At 44.7% G+C, this 22,167-nt stretch overlaps 1 protein-coding gene across 2 annotated transcripts in view; it reads right to left on the reverse strand.

Moving 5' to 3' along the window:
- The window catches only part of Mapk14 (mitogen-activated protein kinase 14), a 61,120-nt gene that overhangs the window by 28,581 nt on the left and 10,372 nt on the right, over positions 1-22,167 (reverse strand). For both annotated transcript variants that reach the window (XM_003473894.5, XM_003473895.5), the window contains exons 2-3: positions 7,246-7,375; positions 2,179-2,237 (exon numbers count right to left, since the gene is read on the reverse strand). In XM_003473894.5, coding sequence (XP_003473942.1) covers positions 2,179-2,237; positions 7,246-7,375 — 189 coding nt within the window. The remainder of the gene's footprint in view (positions 1-2,178; positions 2,238-7,245; positions 7,376-22,167) is intronic.

Consider the following 22,167-nt stretch of genomic DNA (forward strand, 5'->3'; position numbering starts at 1 on the left):
CGGCTAAGGGGCGGCTGAACCGTGCAAGGTCTCCCTGGACTTTTGCTTGATCTTCTGAATTGCTCTCTTCCAGCACTTAGAAGTCTTAACTCATTGGGCAGGTATTAATTTGTTCTACTCCTCACATATTAGTATTAGAACCAGTAGAAAGTGGATAAATATTGAATGAAATCAGTAAAATAGGAATCCAGAAATTCTCTTTACTGATTCAATGCTTATGGTTCAGGTTCAGTTTATATTCAAACAAGAGGCTAAGCTTATTAGTAGAACCCTTGTGCGGGGCAGGTGCGGGGCGAGGCTGGGGGACCCTCTGCCTGCTGCCTTTCACCCAAGTGACGACTGTCAGGTGACCCGGGGTGCCCTGGCCGCAGGTCTCCAGCAAGATCACTGTGGAATCCAAGACTCCACTTCCATTTCCTTCTTTGAGAATGAAGCCGACATAAAAAATTCAGTGTAGGAGACCTGGGGTGGGAAGTTGTGAAACAGAGAAAACATGGCAGAAGACTAATTTCCATCTAACCCGTGACAATGCAATTTTCCTGAAATTTGAGGACACAGATCCCAGGAAAGTTCAGAACTCTGTTGTCCACTAAGCTTGCGCAGAGATAAAGCAATGAAGAAAAAGCAACACTGGTTGGCAGAAGTTGCAGCTCACTCTGGGTTCAGGCCGCAACACTGGCTGGGTAAAATCTCTGCCTTTCCAAATATCTGCAGCACACAATATGCTCATGTATGTAGCCTCCAGCCAGATTACCGTCAGGAAGCCAACAGGAATGCCTTCATCATCTTTAGGCGTTTACAAGATCTAGATATTTTAACTGCACATTTTCCAAACACTGTCTCCCTCGGTGAGATTCAGCAGCCGCCCACTGCTAATGAAGCAGACTGGCTGCCTACCATCCTCCCTCCGACATACAGCCTTCCAAAGAAGCCTGCGGGCTGCCTATTAACCTAGGGATTTAAAACTGTGCAAATTTGAGCTGTATGACTTTGGAAAACAACAAAATAAACCACAGTCCTGGTCAAGTGCTAATGTTTTCAGATATCCCAAAAAAGTAAACCCTGAGCTATTTTCCTAAGGCAAGCTTATCACTCTGCTTTCAGAAGTCTTCAGAGAGCAGAGTTAGCTTTTTGCTTTCCATCATGTTACAGGGAAGTTCGCTGGGGCCTGCAGAAGTAAAGGAGTCATCAAGGTCACCCAGTTGGTGACTTGGATACCAAAGTGTTCTGAATTTGCTTCCTCCCACCAGACTGGCATTTCACTGAGGGGAACGACTCCCATTTCTGCTTATTCTCAGCCTCTGCCCACACTCTGCTAGATGTTCTGTACTCAGGACATATTCAACAAATAGGACAGATTTGTTCCCAAGAGACGGTTATAAAGAATATTCGGACTTCGGCTGCAGTGAGAAAGAATCGGCTCCGTTCAGCAGCTGTGGTGCTGAATGAGTGAATGAAAGAATGGACAGGAGTTCAGCGGGTACATGTGCAGTCAGGCATCAACGACCCACAGACGCTCCCCCTCGGAGATGCACTCTGGATGCCTTCTCAGGTCTGGGCAGTCCTGGCCTTGCTGCCCACAGTGGTGACCCCTCACTAACAAATCCTGCAGCAGCTTCCTCCCTTCTGTTTCATTTTCCTTATACCCCACTCGTGATTCCTGAGACACAAGCTCTGCCTCCTAGGAGGACCCCAGGCAACAGCAACAGTGACGGTCACAAAACTTCCGGCAGGAGGACGGTGGAAGCTGCGGGCTCTGCCCTCTGTCCCCGTGTAAACCCAACACTTCGAAGGGCGGCCTGTGTTCTAGCATCATCTCCTACAGGCGCAGGGATAAAGAGCAAAAAGCCTGTCGGGAACACGGGCTTGGCTACATTTCTTAAGGAGGATCTTTCAAAGCGAGGAGGGGCAAGTGGAGAAGAAAAAGCAGTCATCAAAACAGCGTCACCTCTCTCCTCCACGGACCCTGTGTAAGGACCCAGCCAGACTCTCCAAAGGGGGCGTGACCTGCTGGAGACAGAGGAACCGCTCACACCTACCACCACAACACACATCCTCCGTGTGCACCCCAAACTGTGAGCAGAGCTGGATAACGGGGAAAAGCAATCTTCTGGTTCAGGAACAGAAACCCTAATCTTTACCCTCTAGCAGAGGAAGGCAAAGGAAACATTTACTCACACATCATTGAATTCCTCCAGAGACCTTGCAGGGGTAAAGACGTCCAGCAGACCAATCACCTGGTGTAAGAAAAAAGGGAAAGAAAAGAGATCAAACAGTAAATAAGCATCAAACGTTCCTTCAGCTTTAATCACATTAAGCAAAACTATTTCCAAATCCAGCTACCTCAGTCAATAAGCAGCATATATGTAATAATTTCAGCTGGTTTTCTACCCCTGTTATGCTTTTGATTTCTACTTGTTGGTATCACTTCTCATAATAGCCTAATTCATCATTAAAAATTTTCTCGCTTTAGGCTCTCTTCACATACAGCCAATGGTTTTATCAGAAGGCAAAAAGAGTTAGAATCTTGCCTGCACATGGACTAAGAGCTTGAAGAACTAACACAAAGAGTATATATCCTACAGAAATGCAACCTGTAAAGCCACCATTTTATTTTTTAAATTCCAAAACATTTTCGAACTATATTCTTTAATTCTCTTTAATTATTATCAGGACTTTAGATCACAATGTTTAAAATGAACCAAAGGGTGGGGACAAAGCAGACAGCTACTCAACAGGAACCCCCACTGTCTGAAAACCCACAGCGGGTACAGGCTGCAGATTTACACTGCTGATTTATCCGCCTGCAGCACCCCGACGCCCGCTGGTTCTCCTTCAAACCCAGACCCCTCATTTCAACAGTGAGACACTGAAAGTGAGAAACAACACACTTCATCTCTAATGTGGCAGGTGGGTTTGAAGGGAATCCTGGAATAAAAGCTAAATGATCTTCAGGAAAACTCAGCTACCAAGCTGCTCTAAACCAAGGGAAACAAATTGTCCTAAAGGCAAATTAAAGCTCAAAACCCTGTCAGCCCATTCCTTTACTCCAAGCCTCCTAGAGAGTACTCCGAATCACCGAGCTCACCCTGAAGGGGAACAAGTGGCCTGGGAATTCAAGCAGCAGCTTTGCAGGTCTGCGTAACCTGTTGCAAAGCAGACGGCTGCCCGTTGGCTCCTGGCCACACAACTGCACGCGAGAAAGCCAAGCTGCACCAGCCATCCTGACCGTCAGCAGCATGCTGGGCTGCTTTCTTTTGATGTACCTGAATTAAAGAGGGGTTACACTCTGCATATGGTTTCATGTCTGACTTTTTACTTAACATCAATGCTATTCTCATACTCCTTGCAACAATATTTATATATACTGTGTCTATCATTTAAATAAGCCTTCCTTTGGCCTTCATGTTTGATACAGTAGATCCGGTTTAGTAAATACATTTGGTGTCCTCTGAGCCCCACCTTCCTAATGAGAGACACAGGGTTACCACTGATTATTTTACAGTGTTATGGGGGAAGATTAAGGAGACAGTGCACCTGCAGGGACCTAGCACAAGAGGCTGACTAATAAACAAGCAGAGATCACACCCACACAATTACAGGACAGCACACAGAAGCAAGCTCTTGAAACAGCCATTTACAGAGTTTGAAGCATAAAGCTAAACAAAATGACTCAAATGAGTGAAAAGCACGTGAAACCAATGAACTAACGTGGAAATAGTAACAGAAACAGATTTAACTTACAACATTTAACGTGTATTTAATGCAAGCACCAAAACCAAAGGCACTTTTAATTTTTGTGTGTGCAGACTTTTACTGCCCTTCCACTCACTGTAGTTATGAAGTATTAATCATAAAGAAAATCCTGCAACACGAGTGTTTCCCAGCATTACAACAGAGCTGGAGACCATTTTAGGAATATTCCATAATCTATTCATGGAAATTTCCTTTTAATTTAAGTCGTATCTCAGCCTATGCCTTTACTCCCGCCATTATGTGATTTCAAACACCTAGAAGGAACAGAAACCAGACTTTCTGAAAGGATCTTTACAGCACAAACAAGCAGCAAGGGTCTCTAACGATTATCCTGTAACAGCATGTCTAGGTTTACAAGTAGAGATAATACATCTTTAGTAAATTGTTACTTCCCCCCCAAAATTAAAACTCCACAACCAATCAAAGACAGCATTTAATATTTTTAACAAAACTGAAAGGATCTTTACAATACAAACAAGGTTAATCTGAGACTTCCAAATAAAATTTATGAAAGGATTTTTTTATTTTTAAATTTCAAGATGTACAGATCTCCAGGCCCGGGAGCAAAAGGCAGCAAAAGATGCAGCTGGAAGGCCGCCTCTCTAATTATCCCTTCCGTGCTTAATAAGAGCAAGGTCGCAAGTTCAGCCTGATCAAGCCAGCTGACTTTATTGGGAGCTTAACTCTCACCGTCACAGAAGACACCCCCAACTGTAGTCACCCGTGTAATAATTATGAACCTGTCTTTTGTCATTCATTATCACCAGCAGGAATAACTCAAGATGTGGGTCAGAGGCATCTGTATGTAGAAGATCATACATACAGGCCAGGCGTGCTGATGCATGCCTATCATCCCAATATTTGAGTGGCTGAAGCAGGAGGATCACAAGTTCGCAGCCAGCCTGGGCTACACAGTGAGTTCTGGCCTACCTGGTGAGACCCGGGCTCAAGCAACAAAACAAATAATCAACAGGTCACCTATGCATTCTGGCCCCTAAAAATTCTACTGGTTACTTCCAGGGATTTAGCTTAGTAGCATAAGCACCTGCCCGGCAAAGCACAAGGACCTGAGTTCGATTTCTGGTACAAAAAAAAATTTCTATTGGTTACTAATACCCAAAATTTTCAAAAGAGTTTTAAGCAATGCTAGTCATCTCCAGAAACTTGGCAGCTGGCTAAAAAGCAGGTGGTGACTCAAGGCTGCCGTTTAAAAAAAGTACAATGAAGAAGAGAGTGAAGGAGAAGAACTCATTTAGAAATCCTCAAACTTACTGGAAGTCTTGGTTCTTTGCCCGGAAAACTACTTTCACATTGTGAGCACCTAATAAATGTTTATAGAATAGGCTGAAAGGCAGGAAACTGTCTACAGCAAGTCACAGTCCTCTGACCTCTTCCCATTTCCCCTCTGAACATCTGTCAAAAGAACACAGAACTATGAGACCTTCGACATGTACTGGCTTTTGTTCCAAAGTACAAAGCACCAATATCTGATTTATGGGGTCAGCCTCCAGGGCCAGAACCTCAACGTCTTAATTAAAAATGGACTGCTAGTGAGCAAGATCCTTCTAACAACTTAGGCAGATTCAAATTCGATTCTTCTAATGCTGTCAGCAGTCTTTTTTGGAGTATTGCTATCTGTCCTAAAATTAGAACAACTAAATCTCACCACTCTGCGACTTCCAAACTTCCAAAGCACACTGTGTTCCAAACACAATCAGTCCGGTATCACACGAGCCATCTTCATATAACCATCTGATTAAAGCACAAAAAGCTAGAGACAGGGGTTTAGCTCAGTGGTATAAGATGCTTTGCAAATTCAAGGTGGTGAGTTCAATCCCTGGTACCAAAACCAAAACAAAAACAAAAAACCTAAAGGAAATTGATTCTGATGGCTACTAGAAAAATCAAAGCACAGATGGGAACAACCCAAAATATTTTTTGTCCCAAACATTGGCTTAAATTGTCTAGGAAGAAAAGTACTAGTGATCTCCCAAGCCAGATGTTCCTAAATTGGCATCACCTACATCGGTGGGACCCCCAGGGCCTCCAGAGGTGCTCTGGGTCCCATAAATGTTTAGCTTGGATTCTATTTTGAAATATCCTTTATGCTTAAGAAGCTGTGACAGTGTCCGTGTCACATTTGTTAATGGGCACACACATTCAAATGTGTTAGAAACCAAGTGTAAACACATCAGTTCAGCTGCAAGGACACTGATTTTGATTTTAGGCAGACCTAGGAATTAACTTTTCTCCTGCCAGCTTTTTCCACATATTTCAACTCCTTGTAAACATGTCACTGATTAGATGCCTCAGCTTACACTGAAGTTGTGTGTGTGTGTGTTACACAGATGGACCCTAGGGCTTTGCACACACTAGGCAAGCACTCTAAACCTACGACCTCCAACTTTTTTTTTTTTTTTTTTTAATTCTGAGGCAAGGTCTCGCTGATTGGTCCGTGCTACCTGCCTCAGGAACTCCAGGTGTACCCCACCATCCACAGCTGCCCTGGGCATTTCAAAACCTCAGGTTTGTACACAGCTGCTCGAGAACAGTATCCTTAGGAGTGGAGGTCACCTGTACAAGACAGGGTATGCCACGGAAACAAAACACAGAGATAAACAAAAAGTCATGTTTGTGATCTTAATAGCACACCCCATGTAATTACAAATCTTTGTTTTTATGGTCTCACTTAGGAAAAATGCATACTAATAAAACAGTTACACTAGTGAAGGAGCACTTAATCTGATATTTTTCTTATTATAGAGAAAAAAGTTCAATTATTAAAAAAGAAAGTTTAGGGTCAGGATTTAGCTCAACAGTACAGCGCCTGCCTGGCAAGCACAAGGTCCTGAGTTCCATTCCCAATAAATAAGAAAGAAAGTTTGATTAAGTCCAAGTTGGCAGATTCTGAATTTTTCCACACAGTAACAATCAGTTGAACCAAATGACTCTCAAATCTCTTTGACCATATTTCCACAACCGTACAGTTCCCTTCAAATGGCAGTCACCAAAATCGGGAATTCTGGTGGTGGTGGTAGTGATATTTTTTTTTCAGTTTTGTTTGTTTGAGATAGGGTCTCACCATGTAGTTCAGGCTGGCCTTGAGCTCACTATGTAGTCTAAGCTATCCTCAAATTCATGGAGACCCTCCTGCCTCAGCCTTCTGAGTGCTGGAATTATAGGCCCATGCCACCACTTCCAGCTAAATGTTTTTAAGAAATCAGGAACTTCATAACATATCCTCTTTTTATATTAAATGTTAAAAAGGGGCTTTCCTGTAGAAATCTTTGAGTAAAACCAGAACTACAGGAAGAGGCACTATTTAATTTTAAGTCTGCCATGACCCAGTGGCCACTAACACCCCAGTACCCAGAGAAGCAGGAAGCAAACTTGGAATCACTCCAGCATCCGCTGTTCACAGGGATTAAAGCACAGCTTCTCGGTGTATTCAAGACCAGGATGGATTCTCCTTGAATAGAGAGCACTTACGTTTTCATGTTTCATATGTTTCAGTAACCGAAGCTCTCGGTAGGTCCTCTTGGCGTGGATGATGGACTGAAACGGTCTGGATAGTTTCTTCACGGCCACACGTAACCCAGTTTTTGTGTCAAAAGCAGCACTACAGGGAGAAAAAGAAAAAAAACAATTCCCACCATTAAAAGTGCTCTAAATATTATTTTAAAATATTACAAGGCTATTTCATTTTCAAACTAAGTGGGCTATAATGAAATACAAAAAGCAAAACAAATATAAAACCAAGCCAGGGATATAGCTCAGCTGCATAAGCATCTGCCTAGCAAGCACAAGGTCCTGAGTTCAATTCCTGGTACCAAAAAAAGAAAAAAAGAAAACCACCAAAGAGAAAAAACTAAATAGAGCTCTAATTCTGTTATCCAAAGAAAGCTCCTACTACTTTCAGTATTTTCTTCTAGTCTTTTCTACGCAGTTAAACCAGGGTTGGCATTTTTTGTTTTCTATAAAGGGCCAGAGAGTAATATTTCAAACTTCTGTACACCTTAACGTCTATCACAACTACTCGGCTTGTGGCTGCAGCTGGCTTATCTTTATAAGATTAAAAAAAAAAAAAAAAAGTTTGAGGCTGTGTCTTAATACTTTGCAAGAACAGGCAGTTGCCTAATCTAGATGAGGCAGCATTCCCACACACGGACTCGATTATGGCTATCATGCTGCCGGGTCTCCCTGTCACCTGTCACCATACGCCGCCTGACCAGAGCAGGGCCCTCCGTAACCAGTGTTTTCAGGAAAATGGGCTGGCACCAGATTTCCTGAAGACGAAGTATTTGGCACTTTCCAGAGACTGAGATGCAGTAGAAAACAAGTCACAACACTGCTGCCCTCAGGGGGAAGGAGGAGAGACAGAGAGATGAGACAGAGACACAGAGAGATAGACAGAGACGGAATAAAATAATCCCACATAGTGATGGGCGAATACAGCCGCAGCCGGCACAGTCCCTCTCTCGGCTCGGAAGGGAAACACGCAAAGGTGGAAAGGAAAGCGAGCTTCAGCGAGAAGAAATCATCACGGCAGAATCAACCCTTCTGAGTCAAGGGGGTGCTGAGTGCTTCCACTGCTTTTCTTCCGCTAGCACTTGAACCCTCAGAGCATCCTCCCCTCCGTCAGCAGCAAGGACACGGGCGGGCAGCGGGCCCAGAGCTCACACTACCCACTGCCTCCCTCGGCTGCCAGGTGCAGACCACAGAGGAGAAAAGCTCCCGAGGAGGGGCAGGGGGCTTGCTGGGGGGGGGGGCACGTGGGCGGAGCCAGGGGTGCGGCCAGGGATGAGGTCAGAGGCGCCCCCCCTGGGCAAGCTCGGGAAGGCACTGGCCGTGCACTTCCGCTGCAGTCCGCGATTGCGCCAACCCTACCATGCCTTACCTTCCTGTCATCTCTGTCTATGGGCCACCTGAGACTTCCTGATCATCTGTCATTAGCAGCCCCGTCCCCAACGAACTGGATTTCACCACTCTGCTTAGTCCAGGAAGCCCTTTCCTTCCCAAGTGTCTGCCTTCCCCACTCCCCGTGAGGCTCGGTCCTCCACACCCAGCCCTGCACCCCGCAGGGCGCCTCTCTGCTAAATGCGGCTGCCCTTCTCTCCCAGCCCTGCCGGTAGAGGGCGCTCTCGCAGCCTGGGCACCCTGTGATTGGTGAGCAGGGCGGGTGTCTAGGGGACCAGTCCATCCCTCTTGGAGACCACTGCTTCTTATTCGTTTCCCAGAAGCCCCTCCTCACAATCCTGATCCACTGCTCCTCTCTGTTGCTGTTATCTCCTGACCTGGAATTTCCCATCATTCACTAAAAAATTTGTTCCCAATGTCTGTCCCCCAGCTGGAGAGCACCTCCAGGGTCCCGTTTCCTGACCTCGACAGGAAATTCCATCTCACTCAACCACCTTCAGCTGCACCCCAGCCCTCCTCGACGCCCACCCCAAAACTGCCCTGCCTACAAAACTGACGGCCAGCACTGCTCCGTCACAGTCGCCCCATCCCTGTCGGTTTGCTTCTCGTTCACTTGGCCTCGACGACAATGTCCTTCCCTCAGCCCTCTCCTGTCCTCATTTCTTGCCTGGCTCAGCGGTAACAGTCACTTCTCTCTCCCTCCCCCAACTCTCCCCATCTGATGTTCTCATCTGGATACAATCTAACCTGAGGTGACCTCAACCATTTAATTCCTCGTGTCTGAATGCAAAGAACTAGCTGTGACCAAAGAAAAAGAAGACTGTACCGTCAGGCAGATAGGTTGCATTTTTCTTATTTCTGACCTTGACCTCCAGCGGGCTCTCCCCGGTGTCCATCTCCCCGAGCAAGTGCATTCGCCTTCTCGCAAGGGAGCACCCAACGCTCTCCCAGAACCCAAGTCGCTGGCTTCCCCAGCAGCTGCTCTTGCCCTCACTGTAGCCAAGGACCCCGCACCCCTTCTCAGCAAAACAGCCAGAACCTCGATGTGTGCTCAGTGCCCACCCGCCTGAGTCAGTCCTCCCAGCAGCGTTTTGTTCTAGTTATCTCCCGCCCTCTGGCTCACCAGAGGCTCCCGGAGCAGGGGAACCAGCAGCTCGCCTCACCTGGAAATGCACAGCAACTTCACATTCTCAGGCACCACCAGAGCCACGGAAGCAAACTCTGACAGGGGCCGGTGGTCTGTGCTTTCTCAAATCCTTTATTTGATTCCAGCACACACTTTAGTTTAAGAACCACTAATGGATACCTCTGGGGTTCAAAGTGTACTCCGTGGACCAGAAGCATTAGCAAGATCTGACAGGGTGACAGAAAAACAGAATCCCAGATCCTAAAGGATTATCTGTATTTTGACATGATCGGCAGGTGATTCAGACTGCTTAAGGGTTCGAACGTGCCTGTTATGGTTGTGTCTAGATGTCCCCTCCCACCAAGCCCCATGCATTCACAGGTGAGGCTTTTTCTGAGGCTGCGTCTAGTGTGTGTGACTGATTCACAGTGCAACGCTGGCACCAAGGGCACTAGGATTAAGGGTGTGAGTGCCACGTCCTCTAAACAGTCAGGGTAAGGGACAGAAAGAGCTGTGGTCTCCCCTTGCTTGCTTTGCTGCCTTCTGCCCGCCATGAACTGTTTCTGCTCTGTGATGTCCGCCTACTGTATGTAGCAAGTTCCAAACATCCAAGCTGTTCCTCTGTCTGTCATCATAGGATGAACGACAGGCATGCAGTCAAGCAGAAGTCTGAGGGTTATCTTTCCTTTCTTCCTTTCCCTCCAGCCCCCTGGACACCGCCATCCAAATCTCTCAGAGCAAGGACTGTGGTTTGTACCACCAAAATATTCAAATTCAGCTTCTCTCAATTTCCCCCACTTCATTACGGATCTGTTATCGTAAGTCTGCCTTCTTATACTGAACCCTCTGCTTCCTGTTTTTCCCTCTGTTAATATATTCTGTACTAGCACCCAATACAATCTTTTAAACATATCAGATATGGTACTCCAGTGCTCTGAGTCCTTCAACGAATTTCTCTGATACACAGAGTAAAATGTAGATTTCTTTTGCTTTTTCTTTCATCTTTTTTTTTTGTTCTTGTTGTCTTTTTCCTTTTTATCGGTACCAGGGATCGAACTCATGACTGCCTGCTTGCAAGGCAGGTGCTTATGCCACTGAGCTAAACCTCCAGCCCCTTCTTTTCATCTTTTTGAGACAGGGTCTCACTATGCAGTTTAGGCTGGCCTTGAATTCCCTTATGTAGCCCAGGCTGGTCTCGAACTCGCAGCAGTCCTCCTGCTTCAGTCTCCTGAGTGCTGGGATTACAGGCTCGTACCACCACGCCCAGCTTCAGATGTCTTATCTGGGCTGCAAGGGCCAGGGCGATCTGACCCCATCAAAACCACAACCCCTAACCCCAGCCCACTCCTGTGCTGTTCCTCTCACCCCCCACGCCTGCCTCTAAGATCTGAACACGCTGGCGCCTTTCAGTTCCTGAAACTATTCTGGACCTGCCGTTTCTGGTTCCTAAGAATCCTTCACCCTCACCCTGATTCCACCCCAGGACTAAAAATCACCCTCCTTCAATACTGGCTCAGCTATACCCTCAGGGATGACCTGAAGGTCCAGCAGCCAGTCAGGGTCACAACACACTCACGGCCCCCTCTTTAGGTCACACCAAGGGAAGGGAGCGCCGATCTCTCCCAGCCCTCTTCCTTCTCCTAAACCATAAAACAGTCACTTCTCTCTCAGAAGCACCGGCACATTTCTGCTCTTCTCTAAACTGGCTTGCGTGGGGGGAAGCGGCCAAGGGTCCATGTGACCCAGCTCCTCCAGCTCGCCATCTCCAAGGCACTTTCTAGGGCACTTTCTCCTCTCCCCACATTGACCAGCTGGATGGTGGGCTCCTAGCCAGCCTACCTGTGACTGAGGTGGGCAAGCTCAATTCGCTGAGGGACAAATAAGAAAGCCTATCTGAATGACCCATCCATGCATTTTCTACACTAGCTTTACAGCAACAAAGTGCATGTTCTTAACTCAAGTGACTCCAGCATCCAGTGAAAGGCAGGCGGGTTAATCAGTACCCTACAGACCCCAGCAATCACACAGTATTAACATACGTTTACTCGCAATCTAGTACGGATATGGCAAGGCTTTGGGATCAGACTTCCTGGGTTTGAAGTCCAGTTCTGGCACTAATAGCTGCATAGCCTTGAAGAACTGGACCTCTCTCAACCTCACACAAGAAATGAAGGTAATGTGTATGTCTAATCTGAGGGTCTCCATTGGAATTGTAGGCAGACTTGGGAAAGAGCTGATCTGCGGTCAGGCTCAAGTATTAAGTAATAATGCCTGCCTTTCCCACTGGCCCCAGGCACCTTGAGGGCAGCAAGTTTATCTGTCTTATTGAATGCCCTAGTACAGAGGAATTAGAATACCACCCAGCCTCCGGTACATTAACAAAAGCTAGTAGCGCAGATATTTCAAAATAAGAAAGGAAATTTCATCGTGTAACTATCAATTTTTCTAAATTCAGTGGCATTCAACAAGAAATTTGTAGTTAAATAGGATTTTTTGTTTTGTTTTTGTCTTTTTTGAGACAGAGTTTCACTATGCAGTTCGGACTAGCCTTGAACTAACTCATTTGGTAGCCCAGCCTGGCCTCAAATTCAGCAATCCTCCTGCTTCAGCCTCCAGAGTGCTAGGATGACGTGCACCACCAAGTCTGGTCCAACAAGAAATTTATAAGAATGCTTAAAAACTAACATTTATTCAGTGCTTATCATTGCTAGGCTGTTTTTTAAAAACGGTAGAGTTGGGATTCCAATCCAGGCGACACAGTCACGAACTCTAACCCACTACCTGTAGCAGATATGCAAGTCTAACTTTCCTCCCAGCCCGTCTGAAGATGTGCTGGTAGCATGGCCTATCTCTTTTCTAAAATGCCTCCTACTGTAACTGCATGTCACAAAGTAATGGCGTTTGAGATCTCCACTGGACTCAGGCAGCAGGAATGAAAGACTCTACAACAAACAACTTCCACCTCGCCTGCACTACTTAACCTTGGGAAAGTTTCAGTCCCTAAAGTTCTGCTCTGCTTTGCAAACCTAAAAAGCAACGATGTGCCACCTTACAAATGCACAGATGCCACCTGGTAAGAATTTACTGAGGGGTCTCCTTCATTTTATTCTCTATGGGTGCAAAAAAAATCCCCACCACACACAACATTTTAGCACCTGTTGTCAAGGAACTTACCATCTAACTAGGGTGATGAAATATGCATAATGCAAAGAATGTCCATTAAACAGGGGAATTACAGCTAACTGATCACCTTCCAAATGTTGGGTTCCAAAATATATGAATTTCCCAACTGACATGCTTTGAACTTTAGTGTTTCTGTTCTTCCTCTTTTTTCTTTTTGAATAAAACGGATTTGAAAAAATATATATATATATATGAACCCGATTTTTAAAATTTATGTATAAAGATATATAAGCTGGTTTCAAAAGGGTTAAGTTTAAAATAATAAATACTCACTGAAACATGTTTATAAGAAGAAAACCAGAAATTACCTGAACATCCAATAGGGAACTGTTTGAATCAATGATGGCATATTTTCATGTCTCATATATTGCAATGATTAACAAGAGCCTCCCTGTACATATTATATTACTAATGCCACAAAGAGCAATTTTCAGAAGAGTAAACTTATGTCAGAGGGAAAAAAAAATCTGTGCTTTCACATGTCTGCAAACCCACTGGAAAAGCTGTCTAGTGTACTCCAGACTCTTAACATATTATCTATTTGTATCCTTTGATTTGTTTTAAATGAGCTTGCATCTTTTAATCAGATCATTAGTGAAGTTAGAAGCATAAGTCATCTTTGTTTGTGTCAAAGAGGCGACTAATAAAACCACACCAACAATTACACTTCCTCTAAATGATGCTCGCATGACTACAATAATGGTACATAAATCTGTGTCCTGTTTCTCTAAAGCATGAACATTTTCATTTTACTAAACAATTTTTAAATCTGTCACAATAATTTCATTTCAAATCTATATCCAATTATGCAATCATTCTTACTGACAGGAATTACAGACTGTTTAGTCAAGGGTTTGCAAGGAAATGATTACAATACAGGACACGTAATTTATGGTATGATTTATAATGTTCATCCAAGGAATCAAATACAAAAGAAAGTACAGGAAATCTGTCCACACACTAAAGACCTAGAAAATCCAGCTGAGGGCCGGGATCCCATGGCAATATCCTGCAGGAGTCCAGCTGGAGGCCTGGAGCCCATAACAATGACTCATGCAAGTCTGTTTCACGGATCTGCCCTGGGAAGGCCCAAAGGTCAGCAGTGGAAACTAGAAAGTCTGCGCCAGCAGGGTGAAGGAGCTGTGCCAGCAGGCCGAGGGATCTGCACTGGAGCCAGGAAGCAATGCTCAAAGAAAGAGCCAGAGCTCCCCCGAAAAGTACCACAGCCATTCTCAGTGACAATGAGGTCCTGAGCTCCTCTAATGGTAAGGAAGCCAGCGTGATGAACTTCTCCTGGAGACTGAGCAGCACACATCTTCCCCTCTGGAGGAAGCAATGCTCAAAGTACGGACCAGAGCTCCCCCAAAGTGAACCCCAGCCATTCTCAGTGACAAAATGAGGTCCCAAGCTGCTCTGGAGATAACAGCCAAGTTCATAGCAGGAAAGAAGCTCAACAAGCTCCTCCAGGAGAACCCGCTTCAACAGGAGAACCAACAGCTCCGAACACCAGCTAGGAGAACCCACAGGGCTACACTTCCTCTCCAGGTGTCCATTTTAAGCTGGTCCTCAGGTGGGCCACCCCCGCCCAGCACACCGATTGAGTTCAGTTGGCGTTCACACCGACCCTCAGTTTTCAGTCCACAACGCAGCCTGCCTTTCCACTCAGGCTCTCTCCTGCTCTTGCTTGCGCGCACACTACAAATACAAGTCCAGTGGATAACTCTGTGCACGCCAATTCTTCCATAATTGCACGTTTTCCTTAGAACAAATTTCTCCTTCAAAGGACACATGCTCCCACTTTTAAAACATTCTTACTTGCAAAAGAGACAAGCAGGAATGGTTAAAAGAAACTGCAGTCTGCTTACTAGTTAGCAGCCCTACAGAGAAGGCCCCAAAGCGAGGAATATATGATCATCCCCACTCCTACAGCAGTTAAATGCTCTTCCTAGCTCCCTGTTTCTACCACTAATCAAAGCAGTCTTTGGAGAAGGAAAATTACATATTTTGTACTAAATTAAGAGTTACCAAAAGCAGAAATTCCTTTCTTAAAAAAAATGTTTTTTTACTGGGTGGGTTGCAGACACCTGTAATCCCAGCACGCAGGAGGCTGAGGCAGAAGAATCTCTGTAAATTCAGGGCGAGCCTGGGCTACACAGTGAGTCCAGGCCTGCCCTGAATTACAGTGAGACTCACTCTCAAAAAACATTTTTTTTAAAAGTTAATGTAGTTTTGTTTATTTTCCAAGGAAGGAAGGAACCAATCAGTGGTCAGAAACATTAACAAATCCCTTTTCTTTTTTTTTTTTTTTTTGTGCCAGGAATCGAACTTACGACCTCACATTTGCCAAGCAGGCACCTACACCATCGAGCTAAACCCCTGGCCCAAACAAATCCCTTAAGATCACATATCCAGTATCAGCTGAGATTCCAAACTATGCCTAACTTCAATACGCCTCCTCTTCTGAGACTCAGGCTGGGGCCAGGGATGAGACTGCTGGTTCTGCCCTTAATGATTCACTTACCAGTATTACCTGCTGGGAAGATACCTACCTATAATCACATTTTTAAAACTAGGATTACAAGCAGATACCATTTTCATGAAGCATGAAGAAATTGAGTTATATTTATAATTAGGTTCTCCAACTAAAAAGCAAGATACATTGCTTAAAAAGTTTTTCCCCTCAACTGTGAATGTATACCAATCTTCCAAGTTATAAATTTAGCTTGGGCTGGGGATTTAGCTCAGCTGCAAAAGTGCCTGCCTTGCAAGCGCACAGTCATGAGTTCAATCACTGGTATCAAAAAAAAAAATTTGCTCATATTTTATAAGATGATTCATTAAAAAACTACAAAAAGGATCCATACAACGTATTAAAAGTGATTGTTACAAATATCAGGATGTCAATGTCACTCATCTAACTGCTGACTGGATCTACTGCCCTGAACATAATAATATTCATTAAATAAAATTGAGTGTTTGTTGCCAGGTGCAGTGGCACATGCCTGTAATTCCTGCTACTTCAGAAGCTGAGACAGGAGGATCAAAAGTCAAAGGTCAGCCAGGGCAAAGTAGCAGGAACTTGTTTCCAAAGGGAAAAAAAAAAAGGGCTGGGGAGGTAGCTCAGCAAGGCCGCGTCCAGTCCAGGTATTGCAAAAGAAACAGTCTTGTTTACTTTTATAATTGTCTCCTCAGTTCTGCTACACACCCGCAGCAAAAAAAGCCAGCCTAGTGGGGAACTGTAATATGGTCTAATATAATTTTGTTTAACTTCTAAATTTACTTACGTATATATTACTTTATTCCACAATGAGGTTAAAGCAGCCTGCAGAGATGTCATCTGATAAAACAGTAAGTGATTGAGGGGGAAAAAAATAAGATAAATAGGAAAGAAATAAAGTCCACGGATGAGGTTAGCATATATCTTGAGGTCCCTGCTTAGTAAGTATCTCTTCGAGATGGACCTCAGATTTAGTACTGAGTCTAAGACGGCTTCCATGAAAGAGAACACATGGAACCATACAATAAAAACAAACCAGGTTCACAGGAGAACTGCAGAGAGGCATCATTATTCCTGTAATACACTTGGAGAAAAGTTCCTCCAGCTTGTGTTTATGAAGGAGACACTGATTAATGCGGGAAAATGTCCTAGTCATCACATCAACATCCTGACAAAAGTTTAACAGTAGGTTTCAGAGGGTTCCCTTCTCAGGGCACCCAGCACTGGAGACTCCGTCATAAAGCAAAGGCCAGGGGTCATTATTAGGAGGAGAGCAGGAGAGCACAGCCCGGCTCTCCCAGAGCTAATCCAAGAGGAAATCTGAAGTGTGTCCAAAACTTAGATAATAAGCTCCATATTCTCCAGCCACATCTCCCCACGCTGACCAGAGCTCTGGGCAGGGCTTGGCTGGGTACGGGACACAGGAGAGTGTGTCTGTGTTCTATGACAGGTCCCGGCATGCAGATCTCCTGGGCTGTACCTGCAGGCAGATCGGGCGCCTCACCAGTCGCCCAGGTTGGAGAGAGATGCCTAGGAAAGGGGTGCTGCTTGCTGCCTCAAAGCCACATGCACACACAGCAGGGACACCGTAACTAGTCCAAAATCTCCTTCAGAATAACCGTTTGGGTTTTCCCCAGCAGAGAATGAAGAAAGAGCAATCACCTGACAAGATTTAGTGATGTGCAGGAATTATAAGTGATCTTGTACTTTTTTTTCATTGATCATGGGTGGCTTCTCTAGCCCGCTATTGATGTCAATAAGCAAAAATGAGCTGGGTATGGTGCTGTACGCCTGTAATCCCAGCACTCGGGAGGCTGAGGCAGGAGGATTGGCAAGAGTTTGAGACCAGCCTGGACTGCACAGTGAGCTCAAGGCCAACCTGAACTACATGGCGAGACCCTGTCTCAAAAAAACAAAAATGAAAAAGCAAAATGACCCCTCACTAATGTTTAAGGCCAGGGGTGGGGAGTTGCATGGTGGAGAATTTGCCTTGGTGTTGGTTTCCCTAGTAGGGCAAATAACAGTGAGTAATAATAATCATGAAAAACAATTTTATTTTGGGAAATTAATGAAAATATTTAAATACATTAACATCTGTAGTTACATAGAAGTAGTGAAGTTTCATTAATGCATCAAGTTCATTAAAATATCTAAGCGAAACAATTTGCAAAAACATGACCTCTCTTCTCCAGATCATACAATTTTAGGCTTTTTTCTGACTAAATTAGGGATAATTGGAAATAGTCTTGGAAATTTGCTTTCTCTGTGCAGGAGCCTAAGCCAGGGAGTTGTACAGCACTCTACTAAGGAGAAGGATGATGATGATGATTATGGAGATACTTTTTTTTTTTCTTTTTCTTTCTTTTTTTTGGTACCTGTGATCGAACTCACAACCTCGCGCTTGCCAGGCTCACACCACTGAGAAGCTTGCCTCCTCAATAATTAAGTAGTTCAGACTAACTTGCAGTTTTCTCCTTACCTGTAATACCTGACACAAATTTCAGTAATTACCACACTGGACAGATCTTTCTATACAAATCTCACGATATTACAGTATCTACTCTGTCTCCCTTTTTAAATTCAGATAAAGTTGTGCATAGCTTAGTGGTAAAACACTTGCCTAGAATTTAAGAAGCCATTGTGCGACCCCCAGCATCAAGAATAAATAAATTAATTCAGATAAATATGCAAGAATCACTGGACTTCTCAGGAGAATGCTCTGCCTCTCCATTTGGGAAATAATGGTATGAAAATACAAGTAATTTATGCAAAAACTAAAACTAAAATTTGGACTGTGGAACCTCAAAATATATTATCCAGAGGCACAGGGGATTTAAGATTGACTTTAAAAGTTTCTAACCCTCAGCTGGGTGTGGTGGTGCACTCCTGCCATCCCAGCACTCGGGAGGCTGAGGCAGGAGGATCCTTGCAAGTTCGAGACCAGCCTGGGCTACAAAGTGAGCTCAAAGCCAGGCTGAACTCTGTATAGTAAGACTCTGTTTCAAAACAACAACAACAACAAAAATTCTAACACCCATTTTAGTGTTTGTTCTGCAAACTGAACCATCAGTGCCTTGCAAGCGATCCCTGCCCCCAAATTCCTAATATTTGAAACTTAGTTATCTTTTATTGTCTTCACTACCTCTCAAGTTCTTTAATTAGCCATGTTTTTAAAAGTACAGAGTAACGGCCAAGCACGTGCATGCTCCTAGGTTTGGTCCCAACACCACTAAGGGGAAAAGACTTCAGAATGACCTGACGTATCCTCTCATCCATTCACCTGCAGTACCGCGGATCTCAGCAGCGCTCTGGCACTGAACTAGAGCCCCAGCCCTTTACAATTCTTTTGACATTGAAATACGGTCTCGCTAAAGTGTGTATGCAGGACTGTAACTTGAAATCCTCCTGCCTCAGCCTCCCTTGTATATAACGCTGTGCCCAGTTTATATACAAAAACCTGAAATGGAACTTAGTTTCTTAAAAAAGACCAAATAAACAAATAGCACAGGATGGGGAAAAAAACAGTAATTGATCACTATTTATGCAAATTATAGTTCAAAAACTGTTACATAAACCAGGTATTTTCATGAAAGTCTATGTAGGTAGGAAAACAGTATTTGTGGTAAGATAAACTACAGATATTCACTATGTGCCCAAGGCAGTCCGATTTCCGCAACAATAATGTCTAACTAGTGAAGCAAAACCGTTCACGACTGCTTCCATTTTTACTAGAGATAATAAACAAGAATATCCAAGCAATGTAGAAATTCACATAAGTACACAATCTAGAAATCCAAAACCTGATTAAAATGTCAAGTACAATTAGTCTTTATTGGGTAAGTTCCATTTGAAGATACAATAACTCTATAAAGTATCTCCTCGCTTCAAAGCTACAGTGGCAGCAGTTAATTCTTTGATCGCCATGCGATGTGACTTATTTTTTGCATGCAGACCAGACGCCAGCTCACAGTGACAGCAACAATACCATACCCGGACTGTTTCTCTCTTAAGAGATTATTTTTCTGAAGATTCATTATGATGGTATCCATACAGGCAAACTTCTCTAGATTTGCACGTTTGAAAATTTCAGTAACAAAATTTTTTACAGGATCAAATAATTTTTAAGGCCTCTCAAGCAAGTCTGGAAGTGTAAATAGCCTAATGGTATGCTGCCCTGTGATTACGTGGTACTGCTTGCCGCTACCATTAAGTCCTTTTAGGCAGCAGTGTTTACAGACTTCAGCTCCACGCTGCAGGTATATTCCCCGAACACGACCACGTGTGCACACACCAGGCATCGGTGTGTCCTAACGGTATCTGTCTCGGCCCTGTAACTCTCCACTTCGTGTGACGTGCACAGGTTTTGATGAAAACACAGTGTGTCAGCTACCTGATCTCACAGCCTCTGCGGGTGAGGAATTTGTATCTGGATGGTTCGGCTCATCATTTCTCCTACATCTCTAGACAAGACCCTGGCCACAGCCAAAGTCACCTGAAACCTGACTGAGCCGGGGGCCCCCACGAGGGCTGTTGGCCGGAAGCCTACTGGTGACACAGAGCTTCCCCTCAGGGCTGCTTTTTCACACTCCCAGCCCAGCAGGTGGCTTCCCCTAAAGCAGGTTTTTCCATAGATGGCCCTTTTGTCCCCCAGGAACATTTGAGGCTGTCACAACTGGCGTGTAGGAAGTGCCACCGGCATACGGGGCCAGTGTCCAAGGATGTGCTGAATGGACAGGGCACCCCCACAATGGGTTATCAAATGCCAATCAGCGTCAAGGTGGAGGAGCTGCTCTGGAGCCAGCGATCTCAGACAGAGCAAGGCAGGCAGCACATGTCATCTTCAAACTGTCCTGGAGTCACACTCCAGCACTGCTGCACCATCCCTACGTGTCAGAACAGCGAGTCACCAGTGCAGCTCCCGGGTAAGGGGGAGTAAAGTTCTGCCTCTACAGCCACCACCAGAGCATCTTGATTCCTTTACCAAAATACAGATGGCCCCTCACTCGAGATGGTCCAGCTCTGCCAAGGTGTGAGGGTAGTGGGGACTCAGAAGCTGGACTTCAGTTTGAACTGGGCTCTTCTCCTAGCTCCCAACAAGTGGCCTGGTGCTCTTGCCTGATGCTGAGCAGCAGCGGAGAACCACAGCTCCCAGCCGGCCACGCTGCTGGCGAGAGGAAATGCATCACCTTCTGCAGTGCACGGGGTTGCTAAGCTCTGGTGACGCTGCATTACAGGTAATGCACCAGGTAAGAATTGATTTATTGATTCCCCCAAACACTAAGATTCTACTTAACAAAGCTACTTCTCTGTCTGGGTGGATGCTCCCTGCAGTACTTTGATGACCTGATTTTACCAGACTAACTGTAGTGAGGACAAACACACCGTGTGATGTAGGGAAGAAGCAGCGGGTGGTACGTGAGCTGAGTACCAGCTTTGGTTTTGGCACTGGACAGGTGACCTCAGCCAAAGCTTCCATAAAGCTGTTTCCAAATCCAAGACAGAGATGTCACCAGCTCTGCTCAGTACACAGCGCTGTTTGAAAGCTCAGAGGAGCACAAGAAAGTGCCTTCTAGGCGTGAAGAGAAGTTTAAACACTCAGAGTCAAAATGAACACGCTAATCTTCAATATTCCTGCGTGTATCTGCAGCTTCTGTTTTTCCCCATAGTGAACTCCCAATATATATGTCTCATTCTTAAACTGGAGGTTGAGTATATTTCTAAAATAATAGTAAAATGGACAGGTTATTAAAGTATAACTGAGAACCCCAATATAATAATTTGTCAATCTATGCTATGTTAAATAGTTTTTCCACGTTAAAATACACATTTATTAAAAAATTCTTTTTTAGATAAAAATTTATTTTATCTAAAAATTAGTACAGACAGCAACACGCCATAGCCAGTATTTTAGACACTGACTTCAAAAAACAGTTAGTCTTTCAGGTATTTGTTTCCCGCTCCAGGCTGAGAGAGACACCAAATGCCATGGTTTATCTTTTTATCATAAGAATCTATCCCAAACGGAACGTGGTGGTGCATGCCTGTCATCCCAGCACTCAGGAAGCTGAGGCAGGAGGATCATTGCAAATTGGAGACCAGCCTGGGCCACAAAGTGAGCTCAAGGCCAGCCTGAACTGCACAGTGAGATTCTGTCTCAAAAAGACAAATGAGTAAGTAAAGAAAGAAAGAAAGAATCCTACCAAGGACTGGCATATGATGCAAAAGTAAGCATACACTAGAAAGCAGACAGTTCCTAACCTCAAAGAATTGAAAACCAAGAGGCTGAGAATCTAGCTCAGCAGCACAAGCATCTGCCTGGCCAGTGTGAGGTCGCGAGTTTGGAAAAAAGAATTGAAAACTGTAAGGAGTCAAATGAACAGAGGTATAAACAACTGCTGAAGACTTGCCAAGAAGGGCTGGGGACCTAGCTCAGTGGTACAGAGCCCGCCTGGCAAGCACAAGGTCCTGAGTTCAATTCCCAGTACTGGGGGAAAAAAAAAAACTTCTCAAGCAGCACATTTGCTCCTTCTCATCCATCCTTTGTGTCTGTCCCCCTAAATTGACTTTAAAACCTTGCTCTATTCTCATAACTCAAGAAACTGTAACAGCCCTCTCCTGCCTAAAGTAGTGCGGCAAATTAGACACACCGCAGACTACAAATGCAAAGCCTCGTTCTCCCCACTTGGGG

The sequence above is a fragment of the Cavia porcellus genome, unplaced genomic scaffold, assembly GCF_034190915.1.
Source record: "Cavia porcellus strain 051 isolate PalLab524CR breed Dunkin Hartley unplaced genomic scaffold, mCavPor4.1 scaffold_28, whole genome shotgun sequence".
NCBI classification, from domain to species: Eukaryota; Metazoa; Chordata; class Mammalia; order Rodentia; family Caviidae; genus Cavia; species Cavia porcellus.